The 18,506-nt window shown below is 39.5% G+C and overlaps 1 protein-coding gene across 3 annotated transcripts in view; it reads right to left on the reverse strand.

The window, feature by feature from the left end:
- The window catches only part of LOC115601466 (ephrin type-A receptor 3), a 230,289-nt gene that overhangs the window by 75,423 nt on the left and 136,360 nt on the right, over positions 1-18,506 (reverse strand). For all 3 annotated transcript variants that reach the window (XM_030471489.1, XM_030471490.1, XM_030471491.1), the window contains exons 4-5: positions 4,298-4,453; positions 3,490-3,825 (exon numbers count right to left, since the gene is read on the reverse strand). In XM_030471489.1, the coding sequence (XP_030327349.1) occupies positions 3,490-3,825; positions 4,298-4,453 (492 nt within the window). The remainder of the gene's footprint in view (positions 1-3,489; positions 3,826-4,297; positions 4,454-18,506) is intronic.

Raw genomic sequence — 18,506 nt, forward strand, 5'->3', positions numbered from 1 at the left:
GTCATACTTGTCTAACCATATTTTGCAAGAGATATATTTGGTTGGGTTTTGTTGTTTTTTTCTTAAAGAGATGTTTGCTCATTAACCTCTGCTGGAAGGCAAGGAAAACAAAGTGCAATAAAAGTGCAGCAAAACTCAGGTCAGACAGTTAGAAGAAAAAAACCAATCCATCTTCTGAAATGATTCTGAGTTTGCCTCAGTTCAGGGGACTGGATCTTGGCTCTACAACAGTTTCATTCTTTAAAATGTATTATCCTTCTGGCATTCACACCACCAGCAGAATCAGAGTCTGAATGTTTCAAACCTTACAAGTGAGAGTGAAGCACACCTTTCATTTACTTCTAGACCAGGTTTGAAAACTCTCCAGGAAAATCTTCTTGAGATTGTTAGTTACAGATTTGAGAACACACAGTCACTGTAAAGGTACCAGGAAATTTTCCAGTAATGTCTAAGGTGACCCTTTTTGTGTGTGTATATATCGACATCAATATGTAAATTATAAACACGTGTACGCATGTGTGTATACAATCTGTTTGCATACAAAAATGGAACTGCTGTGCAAACTGACTGACTAACATATCAGCTGAATTTATTTTAGTACACTCTGGCAGATCTCCCAGTTGCTGCATTACAGAAAATTAGTACTATGCACGTTCTGATCTATTAGGCTGGTGATGGATTCATAGGCAGAAATGCCCATGTGCACGGTGAGAAGCATGGAAAGAAACATTTGTTCAAATTTCAGCAGGCCTTTGGAGCTCAGAGGCCCAGCAAACATAATGCCAACTGATGCCTGTCTGGAACTGAGTTCATCTGAAGTAAAGATGGACAGTGTCTGATTTTTACCACCAGGAGAACTGCCACAAACCCCCCAGTTTTGTCATTAGAAAATATAAAACATTCTGCAGTTCTGCCTCAGGGTCTTGGAAACTCATATGCTTGAAACCAGTGTTTTGGGTGGATGAGGAGCATTCAGCAGAACAGCTTTCACTAAGCTGGGATGGGCCCTGACAATGCAAGCACACGGATACTGAAAATCCAGGATTAAAACTACAACTTCATCATACCTATTGCAAGGATACAGGCCTCTCAAATCAAGGTTGGCAGAAGTGAAATAGCCTGGATTCAGGAGAGACTGAGGAGATCCAGGTTGTAGGGACCTTCTGTACTTCACTCCCCGCTCCAAAACTCACAGCCTACTGACTGGCGTTCCTTCTGCAGGCTTGCCAGGGGCTCTGTCCCCAGGATCTGGCCAGCCTTACTGAAATATATCACTCCATGTGATATTCCATCCACAAAATGACCTTCCAAAGCAATATGCCCCTCCTACTTCCCTGAGTCTAGCAGAGATCAGACATTTAACCAAAGCTTTATCCAATTGGTGTATATCCCTGTCCTTGAAGGAATGTACCTAAAGTCAGACAGCATGAATAATAGCCCTAGAGTCATAACTGGCTTTTCAAGACATCTGTTCTTTTCCAAATCCAGTTCAACAGTGCTTTAATTCTTTTTTTTAAATGCTGAGTCCTCCAGTTCAACCCTTAATTATAATGTAATCCAAGATCTTCAGACTTTCTCTCCCCACTCCCTACCCAGGTGTTTAAGTATGACATTAGCTAAAAATATGCATCTGGTGTGTCCCTTCTGTGATCTTAACAAAGAAAGGCATGCAAGACAAATTGCATTTTTTGAATTATGCTTTAAAAGATTACTCATATAAATATTTAAGGTCTAATTTTAGCAACTTGCGGAACTTCTAGAGGAATTCTAATATAGTAAACCAATTGGCATGCTCAAATATAGCACAATTAAGCCTGTAGTAACCCACACCTCCTAAATGTACTTAAAGCAAAAATAGACTATGCATAAAAGTAGAAAACAAACAAACAAATTGGTTAAGCAGTGGGTTGCACTAAACACAGTTGTTATTGCCAGAAATGCATGACTCTGCTGTATCACAGAACAGTGCATTCCAAACCAAAATCAAAATCCACCTAGCATCACAGTGCAAAGGCAGCCAGATCTGGGCCCTGGGGAAGCACACTGCAACGCAGGAGGCCTCTGCAGAGAAATACCTTTCACTGATCCTAGACAGTTCATTCTATGGAGTGTCCCCAGGGATTTTCTAACTGCTACAGTGATGAATAGGCTGAAAGGCAATATCTCTGATATAAAAACCAGAAGAAAAGCGAGCAACTAAACAGGGCTGCTCAAGTCACTGGCACAAATGTCCAAAAAATGTAACTGTTAACAGTAGGAAATTGTTTGGAATGGGCATAAAATGCAAGTTTCAGAGCTGAAGTCAATGCCTAGATGAGAGAGAGATCATGAGAATATGTTTCAATTGGGTAGATTCACCTCAGCCTACAGAGCATTTGGAAATGTAGTGACTGCTCTCAGAAAACCATCTGTTCACACATTTTTATGCCTCCCACTAAAGCTGATCTGTGATCTGAGGAGAAGAGAGATATCCTCTACAGTGAAAAACTCTGCAATAATGTAGCTCACTAGGAGAACGTCTACTTAGAACAATGTTAACTTGGTTTGTGCTTTGAGGAAGACAGAAATGTAGGTATTTTCGGGATGGGGTGTGGGATGGAAGGAGGTGGGAGAAGACTTACTGCACACATGCTTTCAGTACTAAGCTTCCGTTGCACCACACAGAGAAGAAATACAGAAATTTCAGGATCTAGTCTTTCTCTTCACTGACAAGCATTGCTCCTAAAGAATGGTACCTAAACAAATGCCAGAGAAAAATCTAGATTCTTCACATCTTTCAGATAAATGGAACCTTGTCGAATGAGAAGCATAAGGTAGAATAGTGCAGCAGTGACAAAAGCTCTGATCCAACAGTCAGGGCATACTACTGTGTTCATGCGGGGCCTCAATGACTTTGGTAAGTCTACACACTATCAGCTATGACACCAGGATCTAACTCAGTATTCAGCTCCACACGCCCATCATGTTGGCAATAATTCAGAGTTGGTGAGGCAACTTGTAAAGGGAAAAAAAAAAAGGAAAAAAAAGGGGGGGGGGGGGAGGGGGGCAAAAAGCTGTGTTTTAAACCTCTCTAATTCAATGTTAGTTTTTTATGTGTCTGACATCAAAGCATTTTTTCACTTCTATTTAATCAAAATTAAGCATTAAGATTACTACAGTAATTTATGTTAGAGATTATTGAAATGAGTGTTTTGTTAAAATCTGGTTTTATTAATAAAACACATTCTGGCTAAGGAATCACGTGAGTCTGCTATTAGAGACTATTAACTGGGAACTGGGACTTAATCATAACAGTCATGCTGCCAGATCCTTTGACAGTAACACACCCTGGATTTGTTTCTGCTTTTACTTTTACTAGCATATTCAAGTCAATTAGTTACCGTAGCACACCAGTGGTGAGAGTAACTCCTGTAAAACTGGGTAAGGAAACAAAGGTACATACATCTCAGTAGTTCTAAACAAAGAAAGGGTAATCAGAAAGAGACTCACCAGCCTGATTAGTTGTGATGCTGACAGCAGCAAATTGTCTGGAAAGTGTACTCAAGTCAGATACCCCGTTGACTGCATCAATCTCAAATGTGTAATTGGTATGTGCCAAAAGGTCCACTACTGTCACCGTGGTGTTGGTGAGTCCAGTCTGACGGGGTAAGAATCGCACGTTGTCACTACAAGGCTCACACATCTTGATGTTTCCTCCACATTTTTTGCAAATGATGTTGAAAGTGACATCTTTCCGACCTCCAGTGTCAAGAGGCCAGCTCCAGTCCAGAATAACAGATGTCTCATTGATGTTAGAGATAACATTTCTTGGAGCAGATGGTGGTCCTATAAAAGGAAACAGGAAATCAGAGGGATGAGATTTTCTGTAGTGCTCTAAGATAGGTAGTGCTCTAAGATAGGAGCAACAAGGGTGCAAAAATACAAGTCAAAAACATAGATAACCAAACTCTTACAGTTATTTCCTGTAGAGACTCCAGACCTAGACTACCAAGGCCCATCTTTTCTTATAGACAGACAGTACCTTCAGGGTGCAGTTCAGGACTGAGGGCTGAAAATATTGGTAGCAATTAAAAAATCCTAGCTCTCCTTTTCGATTTTGACAGAGAACAAGAAGGAGAAAATGAAAATAGAAAGACAAACCCAGCCCACCAATTTTTGGAAGCCTGTCCAACATATAAGAAGACACGTGAGGCAGTGGATGGCTGACTGCAATGGGACATGAGAAGAAGCAAGCAAGTTGCTGAGATACAGCTGGAGGAGCAAGAATGACGGCCCCGAGCATAATGATGCTACTCACTGGTGCAAGCCATGGATGGAGGGTCTTTCTCAGAGCGAAAGTAATTCTTTTCACACCTGCAGTTCAGAGATGCATCTTCGTAGGTAGAGCTGTGAGGAGGACATTTGGCACACTTCACGTTGCCAGCAGAGGCTTTGTAGAACCCAGATCGACAAGCTGCAAAATAACAGGAGTATAGTTTTAAACTCCATGGATATCGCCTCGATTTTAACATGCCACTTTGTTACTGCCCTGGACCTATCCATATGTAGATCACATTTTGCAGATAAGTATGGTCTAAAAATACAGATTTCTCTCATAATAAGAAAGCTGATGGAAATAAAACCTCTTGGTAGAATGAAGCTCTTCGTGCAGCAGCTTGGATTTGCATTTAATTTTGCCTGGAAAACAAAACTATGTATTGTACCACTAAGAAGAAACATTTTTCTATGTTGTATTTTGAGAGCTTCACTCATTTTCCTTCTCTTCTGGTTAATTTACCAAAACACTGGCCCTATTCTGCATAAAAAGCTAGCTTTATCCTCTCTCTGCTGCCAAGGTTTGCTTACAAGTGCACACTAATTGTAAACTATGTCTCTTCAGTTCATCAGGACTAAGCAAGCCAAAACCAAGAAAATAACCTGAACAGTGAAAGATCATTTAATTGCTGAAGGACCATGCATCACACTCAATGAGTTGCTAGTGATACTACTAGGAACTCGCATCGTATGTGGAGGATGCTTTTTAAATTAACTCAATCCTCTAGGGATGGTGCTTGAACCCACAAAATCTGCTTCTGAAAACCTCTGGGTGGTGTTTCACTAATACTGGCACACTCTCTCTCTTTTGACTCCTGCTGCATTTTAAACTGATTTAAGGCTATGTTTGCATCAGAAGAAAACAGCCTTCTAAGTAACTTACAGAAATGAACAATTTAGCAAATAACTTATTATGAAAAACTCGTGCAGTGAAATTACACTGTTGACTTCTTTCTACCAAGATGATATCACCATCTAAAAAACAGAAAGAAAAAAAAGAGAGAGCCCAAACCCCAGATGAGAATCAGCAGATGCCACTGTTCAGTTGCTGCCTCCTTCCAAAACATTCATCCTTGTCCAATGGAATTTACCAAGTAAAAACATCCTGGCTGACAATGGTAACCTGCAGGTCTGTACCCATGCCTATAACAACTACAGACAAACAGACAAAGTAACAAAAGGGAGCACATCTTAAAAAGCCTTCACCTTTTGTCACACTTTGGTTCCACAGCAAACACTGCCTAACACACAAGCACCCTAGGAACACCCCAATACGTTCTCTTTACAAACATAATTTAAAAAAACCACAACCCCAAAGCAAAACAAAACAAAACAAAAAAAAAAAACAGTAATACAAAGAAAAACAAAACTTCTTTTTGTCTCTGAAGCCCAGACAGTTAAGCTTAGATAAAATTGCCTGAGAGCTGTCACTGAATTTAATACTAATTTGAAGCAAAAAGAATGGGTTCAACAGTCTTAGCGTAAGTCTTAACAGGGACACACTTTTATGGAGATGAACCGATTTGTAAGCATAACATAAAACCAAGATAGAAGACTATGGGGTATTTTGTCTTTTTTTTGCCCTACTCTGAAATATCTTAATGATGGAAACCTACTTCACACTGTATTGAACACAATGTGAGAAGCATGAAACATTTTACAAGGAAGCGCTAATCTCAGCCTCTCTTCAGCACTTCGCAACCCTTACAAATCAAGGCGCCTGGCTGCAGCTGCTGCCTCTGACTTCCATGCTAGCAGAGCAGCTGGGAAAGACACCTCTCGCTCCAAGTTCTCTCCTACGAGCCCTGAGGAGACAATCCCAAGTTTGAGCCACTGAGGCATGGGTCCAACAGGCAATCTGTGAAAGCAGAATTGCTAAAAATGACCTTGTGGTGAAATTCAAAGGGCCTAACACCAACCCGCCTGGCACAAAGACCTGGCACAGCCTGTCCTGCTTTAGCTGGCGTTTCCTGTTTTTCTGCTGCTTCTAAGGCTGCAAGGGTGTTTGGGGATTTCTGTTTAACTTGAGGAAACCTCCACTAGGAGAAAATGCAGCAGATAACAGAGGTGGCTTTTTTGGGTTTGTAGCTGTTATCGCTGCAGCCCTTTGAGGCTCAAATCTCATTTCCTCCCAGATACTGCTCCATAATTTAGCCATACCTAGAGTGTGCTGGCTGACAGAGGAGCCTCAAATAATTTTACTGTCTCTCAGCACAGCACAGCCATTCCTGGCCCTAAGACAATGAGCCAGGCAGAAAAGAATGGATGCCAATTCCACTCACACAAGGTCTAGTAACTAAGCAACACATTAAGGAATAAACATCACACTACATCTGTCCAGCTAATTACACGGCACTTTCACCAAAACTTCCCATGGAAACTAAAATTAAATGGAGTTTAATACTGTCAAGTATTAAACTCAAATGGTTTTACTTAACCATATCTACTCACCTTGAAGGGACATTTCTATACTTATAGGCAAGCATATATAATACAAAGATGTATTTATGAACACACACAGTATAAATGTTTAATTTTTAAATAATTTTATACACTAGTTTAATGTAAAGATTGGAAAAAGACTAATAACCTTAAACTTAACCTTTGCCATGTGGTTGGTCTTCCTAGAAGACACCATTTCCAATGCTTATTAAGCATAATTCACTTGTAACACATGAGCATTCATTTACAGGATGGAATCACAGTAAGGCTGTTAATTTGGGACACTTTCAAAGCACCCACCACCACCATTTTAATACAGCAATGAATTTAACATAAGTAAACAAGCTTGTGTAAGAAGTAGACAGATTTTGTGGGATAAGGAAGAGAAAGGAGGGAATAAAACTGCTCCATTAATATATGTCTCTTTCATCCCTCAGGTGAAAACTCATAGACCCCGTTTAGGAAAAGGTGGTGGTGGTGTGAAGAAGGCCAGAGAAAAAGGAAGAAGAAAGAGGTGCATGTAGGAAGCATCCTAGTAATCCTCTTTTGCAAAGGGACAGGAATATCACCATTTTGTGCTAACTGCTATTGTGGTACAGAGTGAGCAGGTAGGGTAGGGGGATGAGGTGATTGGATCCCTGCTGCCCTGGTATGCCCTGGTCAGGGCATCCCAGCCTCCTGTCTTCCCCCCTCAGGCTGTCTCACGCTTTCTGTCTTTGTCTGTCAGACCAATTTAAGATTATTCACAACTGCAGCCCAAAGGAAAGAAAAAAAAAAAAGCAATTATACTCAAAATTGAAGCTTGCAAAGGGGGGATGCCAATAGAAAAAGTTGTCAATACACTTACTATTATCCTTGTCCTAGTAATTTTTTAATTCCGATATCAAGAGAGAAAATGAAGCCTTTACTTCAAAAGGGATTTTTTGTTTTTGTTTGGTCAGAAAAATCGGATTACATTAACCAACGGAAGAAGGTTTGGCTTTTTAAGGTGACTATCACAGCTTTGGTTCAGTCAGGTTGAAAATAAGAAGACTAGCATAGGAGGTCTTCTGGAGTCAGTGATTTCAGCGTGGGAACCAGCTGTGAACAGCAGTTGCTTTTTCTCAACATTTTCTTCTAGAAGCTATGTAATTTTCCTTTCCCTCACAAGGGGGAATGATGCGAGAGGAAATAGACGTAATGGGCCAGGAAGAAAAATCTCTCAGCACACAAAAAGTGAGTAAATGAAACCTTGAAAGTTTCTATACACATGATATAAACTGTACAGCAAGGCTGTCTGGTTTTACTTTTTAGGAAGGTCTCCTCACGTAGATGCCCGATACCTGTTGGCTTTGGTGAGCCCTGCGATAACTCCAAACTGCCATGTTATTTTACAGCTGTATTCAGCCTAATTTCAACCTCTTATTTGAGTGCGAGGCATACTGACTTCATTGAAGTCACCTACTGGTAAGAATTTCAGGACTGCAGTTGTCCTTGTTACTGTATGAAAATGAATTTCCTTAAGCTATAACTGATGAGTCTGTCACAGAGATGGAGAGTGGGGAAAGTTATTTCAGTGAAAGAAAAACAAATGCGTGTAGCAATCTATGGTAGTTACTGCTCAAAGAAATATAACTGTCTTTTCAACAGCAAAGTGAATTTTGCCTCTGACTAATGCGTCTGAGATGAAAACATGATACTAATTACAGGTTAAATGATTCATTTCAATTTGAATGAATTTGAAATTAAAATATAAAGCCATTAGTAAATTAAAATTAGCAGCATTTTAGTATTCAGGCCCTGAGCCCCCTATACACAGAGCAGTACCTCCAGTTCCCAGCTGTAAATACCAACTAATGACCTGAGCCCATGCTGCCTGAGCAGATGACTTCCCAGCACTGGTACTCCAGGCAGGCCTGACAGGGACCATTTTCCTGCACAAGGTCAAAACAACTCTTTATTTGCAAAATGAGCTGCACTCCCCAGTCCTACAGGAACTCTGCTTTTTGTGCTCTGAATAAAGGTGCAATGTTTCAAGGCAAGGCTCAAGCATCACAATGCACTGAGAGTGGATATACAAAGCCATAACACTATAAACCTGTAGAGCTCATGCATACCTAAACATTTCCTCACAGTGTGTGTTAGCAAGATGGGTGTCAGCAACCCTGGGACAAGCCTCCTGTCCCTGTGCCCTGCACAGAGGACAGGGAAGAATCCCCCCCCACATGTGGTCTGTGTTAGAGGGGCTTTGCAAACTACTCCCACTGTCACCCATGGAAGTGGCAGGTCACTGAGCAGCAGTGGAGGTCCCTACACTGGACCTGAAGCCGCAGGATGACCTTTGGCTGTGGAGGCGTGCTGGGAAGTGAATGCTACTGACTGGCTCACCCCAATGCCCATGCACAGCCTTGCATCATTGTAATGTTCCCAAGTCCCTTTTAAAAACATTTACATCACTCTTTTTTCTCACTATACATTTTTTCTCACTATACGTATTATGGCCATGATCTGGAGACAACAGCTTAGTGCCAACAGCACTGTGTTTATCACCAGTAACAGAATTGCACATTCACCCACCCATACATATACGTGCACATGAGAAATGAGATTTAACACAGCTGTCAGGTTGTGAAAATGGATGGCATAATGAGCAGCACAGATCAACCTTAGAAAACATTCAAACCCAGTTTATTTTCTTTGAGCAAGTAATTTCTTTCTCTTCTGCACTTGTTTATATCTTTGAGAAAAACAAAAAGGTGAAAATCATGATTAACATTAAATGAAGACTTCTCAACTGCTCATATCACACTTCATTCACAAATTACATCCAGCCATACATGTTACTCTCGCTATATTAAAAATAACACTATGTAAGTACAGTATGGTTCCAGCTCAGACACATAATGTATATAAAGAAATAAAGTTAGAATTCTACCCTGAGTCATCCCACCTTCAGTTTGTATCACAGCTTATTCATAACTCTGAAAATGTCTCATTTTTAACTCCCTTCTTCATTATAGCTCAGCAGGAAACAACACTTTATAATGTAGGTTTCCTGCAAAATCCCTCAGATCAGGGAAACCATCTTCAGTATCTCTCATTGTCCGTTAGTATATGAAATGCCACATAATCTACGGCATTACATATGTGCACATCCTCTCTCTGTCCTGGGCCTCTAGGTACCTTCTTGCATACCCACCTAGCCCAAATAGGCTTCTAAAAATTATGGAGTATTTTTGATTCTTATTTCAAATGAACTTAAGGCACACTTTTTGTCACCAGATCTGAATAAACAGTAAGACACCACTTAAGGGAGTAAGTGTCAAAGCTACGTACTACTCTTTACAGTAGAAATAGAGGTACAGGGATGAATGTCACTGCTACATTTTGACAACTCCCTGTACCTACTAGGGAGGAGAAAAAGAAGGAGAAGGCAGGGGCAGACCTAATGCTTGTCAGCAGGTGGGGATCCCCACTAAAGACTACCGCTGCACAGGCAGAGCACGCTTTCTTTTTGCTGGGCAGTGGCGCTGGCACGTACACTGTCTGTGCTCATGGAAGGAAGGAAATAAGATTGAGAAAGACTTTAGTGAAGGCTTAGAGTTCTGGTGGGGATGGACCACATTACCGCCAAGGTATGAATATGCCCAGAAAGAGTTAAGGACATTGTCTTTCTCCCATTACCCATAAGATTCTATTCTGTTTGTTGGGGAAATAAAAACTTCACAATTATTCTTAGTATTCTTTGTATTCTTACATTTTCTTCTCCATAGTCTTCAGCACACATACATAATACTGAAATAATTACAAAACAGGTAGCACTGTGACCAGCAGCAGGAGCAACCTGGCCATTTTTGCTAAGAATTCTATGCAAATCAATAAAATCTCCTTGTTTTTTCTTTGCACAAGACATACTTTTTACTCTGAAAATGCAGTCATAAAACTAGAAGTTGCATTTTAAATACTAAACTGAATTCCCACCTCTCCTTTCATTGTTAGCTAAGCAATAGAGCTGGAAATGCAACTGTTTATTACTATAACTTTTCTTTGAGGGGGAAAACTACTGCAGAAGGAAACATGCATCGTGTACTTTTGCATCTGTAGACTGGAAAATACAGCAATCACAGCCAGAGCCACTGACAGATTTGAAGAATTACTGCAGCTGTCCACTGCTAGAAGAAATCAACAATTAACAAAACTGATGCAATTTCTTTCCTATCACTAGGCCTCCTCCAACAGTCAGAGGCAAATAATTGAGGGCTCAGGACAGGATCTGTCTTCTCTCCACTCTTTCCAAGCCCTCCAGCCTTTTGCCAGCAAGATGGACTGTGCGGTATGCATGGGGCAAGGATTCAGTGCAACTTGACACTGAAATGCCTCTAGAAAAATACTCTTCAGAACGAGCACTTTTCATTTTTTACACCTGAAAGCTGCTGTTATCACAAAACCCATATTCAGTAGTATTTAATCTTACTCATGAGTAAATTTCTGCTTTTTCCTCCCCACTTCATATTTTATAGTGATCTGTGACCTTAACATATTTTAATCAGATGCTTTTTAAATTGGCATTACTCCCAGGTCAAGTCATTCAGCAGAAACAATTCCTGTTCTTTGTTTAATAACTGTTACTGGCAGACATATTAATTATATGTACATAAGAGATAGCTTTATCCTGAGGGAATAACACTGCACCTTTCAACTGCAGTCTGTAATAGCTCCACGTTCTGCCTTGCAGGCTTCTGTAACTCTCTTTATGAAGTGTATTACAGCTGTGATTGCTAACAGCAATATTGTTGAAAGTGCAATGTCAAAGAGAGTAGGTCTAAACCACAGTATTATAGCAAAGATGTTCTCACTCGTGGGTACACAAATATCTTGTTTCAAAATGTATAAGGCATTCAGCTTCTTTGCAGGCAGTTTTGGGGAAAAGAAATCTTTCATTAATAGGAAAACATTGAGAACTACTGCCTTGCTTCAAAATTAAAGCAAAATAAACAAATTTCTACCTTAATTCCACCCATATGTAGTGAATCATTTCACAAGTATTTAAATAGTGAATTTAATAAACCTATGTTTATAAGCACTGTCTTTCACTTTCCCCAAGCAAGATGCTTTCCTGAAGCAAAGCTTGGACACACTGAGATATATTAAGCTATCATTTTGTGAAATAAAGACATTCCATGTTCTCCTTTTTTTTTTCCCACTTAATTTAATCCACACAGAGATGAAAAATAATTCCTAATTCAAGAAGCATTGAAAAAGAAATTCAAGAAATACCAGGAAAAAACCCAGCAGCACCAACTGAAAAAGAAAAAAAACCAAAACAAATCAAATCAAGGAAGTTTTAAATGACCATTTGGCTAGGATAAACAGTAAATAAAATGGTATTTTTTCCTCAAACTATAATTACGCTATGAATTCCTTAAAGGCAAACTAGATATAGGATCCCGACAGCTTCAAACAATAACCGTTTTCTAGCACCAGGCTAAGAATGCTACAAAGGGATAACTGTAGTACCACTTTGGTTTAGTCTTTCTTCAGCCTCCCCTCTTTATGTCAGAACTTTTAAAAACAACAACCAATCTATGCTCGCCCCCCGCCTCTTGGGAAATGTTACCTCAACAGCTCAGGGGAAAAATCAAGCTAGTGCCTGGTAATCCTCCCAAGCTAGATTAAAATAGTGAAACTAAGTGAAAAACAACTTTCGTAACCTGGAGATGTCTATATAATTTCCCTATGCCTGAACCAGACCAGATCAACAGGTTAACAATATGAAAGGAAATACAAATAAAGAAGAACACATGAATTGTCATGCGTACTACATCTAGCCCTAGCACTTACCCTGGTGCTAATTGTAGCACCATATGAAAGTGTAAGAAAAAGGTCAGCAGGGGATGATCATTTGCCATCCCTCATTATTTCACCCTCATTCTTACAACCTAGATGTTATTTCAAAAACCTGAAAACCCAAAGTTTGATATATATGCTAATTTATTTTTTTAACAAAGACACATTGTGATAACCCCCCATTATACTGTCCTTCATGTAGAATATCCAATTTTTTTTGCTAATTATTGGTCCCCATGAATTTCTCTAATATTCCTCTCCAGTCTAGGTAGTCAATGTGAAGCAAAAAACTACATCTTTCCTTCAGTTTACCTTCAGATTTGGTAGCTTTATAACCAAATCAATGTATCCTTGGTTTTTATTATGAGACAGGGAGACCAGCTGCTCCTGATGTGTCCTAAGCATTCCTTACCTTACAAAGACCTACCATGAATTTATTTTCTCTGTGATGAACAAACACTAACTTTTCAATCAGCTTTTATAGGAATATCTTCTATGGCTTTGATTATACTCATCTCTGCTTCTGCAGTGTCATTTATCAGATAGAAAATGCTCTTATTCTTTTCATAACACTTCTGATGAAACTGATTGATTTATACATTGGACTACATTTAATCTGTTTTGTTTTTTATTTCCAGCAATCCATTGACCAGGCTTACTTCCCTCAGTTGTCTGTGTCAACGCACACATCCCAAGCCAAAACAGTTAGTTCTGACATACAAAAAGTCTACATTTTCTCTCTGGGAGGGAGGAAAGAGGATTTTGCATTTACTGAGGATGAATGTTCTTTTGCAAATTTCCACCCTTGTTAACACAAAAAGGAAGGTGTTGCTGTCCCCATTTTGCAGGTGAAAAAATTAATGCAGAACAGGCTCCAAATCCAGTGTTCTTTCTTCCGGTGACACCTCCTAATCAAAATGCTGCCTGGTGGGTTTTGTGATGTTACGAAGAGCTCAGCCCAGCTCCCCAGTGACATAGGTCCACTACTGCAATTAGCATGAATTAGTACTTTTGTTGGTAGTCTCAGCTGAGCTGTCAAATTAATTGGAAAAGAAATTTAACAAATGCCCTTCCCCTTAGAGATATTCTTTTGGGTCAGGGTTGAGGCATACTGCTTGAGCAGTGTGGGGGAAGCTTATGTTCCTTACGCCCTTGCTGAACCTGTTTTGTTGATAAAAAGAGAGGGATTTGATTTCTGGAGCTGTTAAACTTGTACCTGTCACAAGCAGCCCACTGACACAAAAAAGACAATTTTTATGCTGCTTTTGTGATAGAAACAGTATTGATAACACAGGGATGTTTTAGTTATTGCTGAGCAGTTTCACAAAGTCAAGGCCTTTTCTACCTCTCATTTTGTCCCACCAGCGAGTGGCTGGGGGTGCACAAGTGGTTGGGAGGAGACACAGCCGGGACAGCTGACCCCAATGATATTCCACAAAATATGGCATCACGTTCAATATATAAAGCTGGTGGAAGAAGAAGGAAGACAGGGGATGATATTTGGAGCAATGGTGTTTGTCTTCCCAAATCACCATTATACATGATGGAGCCCTGCTTTCCTGCAGGTGGCTGAACCCCTGCCTGCCAATGGGAAGTGGGGAATGGATTCCTTGTTTTCTTTGCTTACGTGTGCAGCTTTTGCTTTACCAATTAAACTGTCTTGATCTCAACCCAGGAGTTTTCTCCCTTTTAGCCTTACAATTCTCTCCCCCATCCCATGGGGAAGAAGGGGGGAGTGAGCGAGTGGCTAGGGGGCTGCGCTGCCAGCTGGGGCTAAACCATGACAATTTTATAACACTGAAATATTACAGTTGCTGGCAAAAAAAAAAAAAAAAGGGGGGGGGAGAAAAGAAAAATTGGCATTTTTAAGCACTCAGTTTAACAGCAGATGAAAAGCTAAAATCATGTGGCTATGCATCATTCCATGAGGGCTACTGAATCCCTTGCTTTTAGTTTTGCTGCCAACCACTGACATATTGCTGCTTGAAGTCACTGATAGGTGGTGCTGGGAAAGGAAAGCTCTTAAGAAGAGAAATGGTGCTGCAATGGCAGGCGCTTGAACCAGTATGAAAAAATTCTTACGGTTTAAGCCACTGTCATTACTTGCTGACACAAGTCTGGGATGTAATTTAGTGTATCAGAACATGGTCTTAATTTGTAACGGCATACAAGAAACAGCCATTGCTTTGCTAGTGATGCTGTTATTGCACTTAATGGGTACATCTACATAAGTGTTTTAGTTCAGACCTGGAGAGCACTTTTAAAGCAAAATCTTAATTCTCTCCTCTTGCCATGATCTGATTCACAATGTAAAGTGCCTCCAGAGAACACAAATAGGTACACTGGAAGATGCACTCCCTGCCACCGGGAGTCTACCAGACATGACTAGAGATATTCTTAAGTAAAATGTGCTGAAATAGTTATAATATTGGCACAGTCTTCTTCATACCAACTACCTAACACTTCTGATCAGCTGTTACTTAGCCACACTACTTGCTAATGTAGGCTCAACTCATGATTACCAGCCTTCGAATAGGTCAGTGCAGTCAGCATTGCTAAAATTGTTAGAAATTTCCATAAGAACAAAGGTTCAAAAAGCCCTGGTAATGAAAAAAGAGGATGATTTTATTATTGTAAAGCCATTAAACATATAAACACAAATAAACAGACATTATAGCCTGTATTTTACCATGTTTGCTAGGATGCAGAATAGGCACAAAAAGAGGCTTCAGAGATTGATTAATAAAGGCTTTAACCAGAAGACCTAAACATCAGAGCTTCATCATCATCATAACAACCTCTCTTCTTCGTGTGCCTTTTTTTTTTAGCGACTATATTTGCATCCTTCCAGTGGAAAGCTTGAAAATTAAATAGTTACAGCCTCTGGGGACATCTGTGCGCTGACAATCTTCTCACAGCTGAAAGGAAAAGCCCTAGGCTTTTGCAAAACTATGTAACCACTCAAGTGCAGTATTTATGCACTGTATGCTTGAGCTTTTATCTGGACTTCCTTGGTACTTTGCCTTTCTAAAAGAGAACTCTTAACTACTTATCTTGCATTTTCTATGCATGTATTAAAAATGTCCAGCTTTGCAAGGTAAGCAATTATTCACTAAACAAAAACCCAATTAAATGTAAATTAAGAAACCCTCACAGTTCAGCATTTTTAGTCAGTAGCCTGATACCTGTGTGAATTCCAAAGGGATAGAATCTCAGCTGTTTAGAAATCAAAAAATCTGATATATTGCATTTTACAGGGTATTTGCTACAGAATTAAATCTCTTCTTGTAGTAGGGAAGGTTTACAAACAGTAACAGCAACAAGAAGTCAGTACTGTCCAAGAGCATTCACTTTGCATGTAGAAAATTCATCAGAAGGGAGAGGAAACTAAGTTTCCAGTATTGAATTCTGTATATATTTTCCTCTAGCAAATGATACTGTGTGCTAGCACAAAATGCGTGAATTGCCACATGTTCAATTAACATGTTTTAATTCCACTGAAGCTCAACACTAGCAGCAAGTTAGCACCCCTGCATTTTATGGGGTAGAGAACTGAAAAACAGCATTAAAATATATTTCATGACTCTGCACTGTTTTATACTGAAGTTTTTGCTGTACAGACATCATACCCATTTTCTGGCTGAAGGAAAAATATTGTAAACACAAAGAATTGATTTCTTTAACAGTTGGACTTGATCTTAAAGGTCTTTTCTAACCTAAACAACTCACGATTTTTCTATTTCTTGCTTTAACAATTCAAAAACAGAAAACAAGGTGGCTGAAAGGATAGTACGGACCCCTCAAAAGTTGAAAGCATTTAGGCAAATCCGTCACGAGACATGATACCCTGCATCTATCAGCACCAAGCGATGCAGAAGTAGGGTTGTTGTGGGTTTTTTTCTTACTAGGAATATTCCCACCTACTCCCACTAGAATCCTTTTGAGTTGACTATGAGTTTTGAGACAAACACTCTGCAGTTGAGCTGAAACAATTTTTCTGCTTCATCTTGGAAATAGGGAAGTCAAGTTGCAACTGGTTGCTTTGCTTAGCAAAACTCTGATCGGAGATCTAAAAGACCTATTTTATTTCTCATGACCAAATCAGGTCATAAAACCTGATGGCACATTTGATAATGAAGTAAATTATGTGGTAGGATATTGAACCAAAATTGAATCTTACTGGGTCAGGGCAGTCCATTGCTGTCTAGATTATAAGTGATATACCATCATGGTGATATATATAAAACACAGGAAATTGTTGCACATTAATAGAATAGTAGTTTAATCAGCCCTCTGTAGAATATCCAATATATTCAAGCACAGACATATTTTGATCTAGTTGTAACTGTAGTGAAAGACCCATATTTTATAATTTAATAAAGCCTTTTAAATCTTATATTGTGTGCAAAAATTAAAACAAGTTACAGCAATAGAGCATAGAGCAAAACTCAAGACGATAAAAAAAGTTTTCTTCTTTCTTGGCTAAGTCACGTATTGAGCATTTCTATGTATTTATTTTAAAGGACAAAAAACATTTAGAAGAAAGCATTCTCTAAAATTACAGCCAAATAGTACAAAATCGCACATAAAACTGAATGATATCAATTTTGTTGTGTTCAAGAGACTGGACACAAAATACTAGCTTGTTTTGTTCCTAACTGAAAAGTTAAACAGATTAGTTCAGATAATTGAAGAATATTCTTCTCAGATTGCTATGGCAAAGCTATAAGAAAAGCATACTGAAGTCCTCTATTCTTTTTTCTTCCACCATCCTGTATGTCACACTAAAAGATTCTCATAAATTTCCTTGCAAAGCATGGGCCTTCCAGAGCTTCAAGACAAAGCAGGTGCAGCTTGCAAAGGCACAGAGCCTCACAGACCACAGTATCCCCCACCTTGGAGCACATTTCTGAATGCATTCTCAGCAGTCCTACACATAACAATAGATAGTAAAGGATAGATGACCCCAACATCATTTAACGTGGGGTATATAGCATGTTTTTAACACCGCAAAGGATTATCCTGTTGCACATAAACAGAGTAGCTAATTTCTCTAACGAAAACAATAAAGTAAAAAAAGTCTGTTCTTGAAACAAAGTTATAACAGAAATAATTTTCTTCTTGTTAATATGACTTTGATTGGGACAACTGGTTTCCAGCATACACAGCATTATGAGCTTTTTGTCACTAAATACTACATTTTAAAAAATTGCCAACTGGACATGCAGCAGTAGACATCACTGGGCATCTGACAAGAAACTCCTCTTCCAGATCTCAATTCTTAAAAATCAGGACCACATTAAGATAGATTAAATAAAGGTAATACCATTGCCTTGCTTTGCAGAAAAGATCCTGAGGTACGCCACACAAAAATTACCTTAAAATTATCTTTTTCTTTCAACAAACAAGATCTAAAAACCCAAAGACAAATGAGGTCCTAAGAATCCCTGCTGTCCTCCCAAGCTGACAGAGAGGAGAATGGGAAAAAAGTTCTTCCCTGGGTCAGTAAGTGGTTACATGTCTCACATCCATTACTAACCATGTGCATTTCTGAGAACCTCGGACTGATAGATCAAAATCTACACCTGAGGTAAAGGCTTTTTAGATTGCTTAGGTCACATATACATCTCCAGGCCACATCTGGAGCTCCCAGCCCCATGCTGGGATGCTGTGTGTGCTGCAGGTGGAAGCTAGCTCCTGAGGCAACCTGCTGCTTTGGTGTAGCTCATCCAGAGCCTGCACAAGGATTGAGTTTAGAACAATATTTGACTACAAGAAGAGGTTACTTAAACTGTATCTTTCTGCTAAGTCATGGTTCAGCAGATCATGAACTCTCTTTTCACCACCAAAACCATGGAATAAGTGCCTATGTCAGTTGTAAGCATCCCATATGCAGCTTTTCTCCTATATACGTGGCTCTGTTC

Source organism: Strigops habroptila, chromosome 2 (assembly GCF_004027225.2).
Source record: "Strigops habroptila isolate Jane chromosome 2, bStrHab1.2.pri, whole genome shotgun sequence".
In the NCBI taxonomy this organism is placed as follows: domain Eukaryota; kingdom Metazoa; phylum Chordata; class Aves; order Psittaciformes; family Psittacidae; genus Strigops; species Strigops habroptila.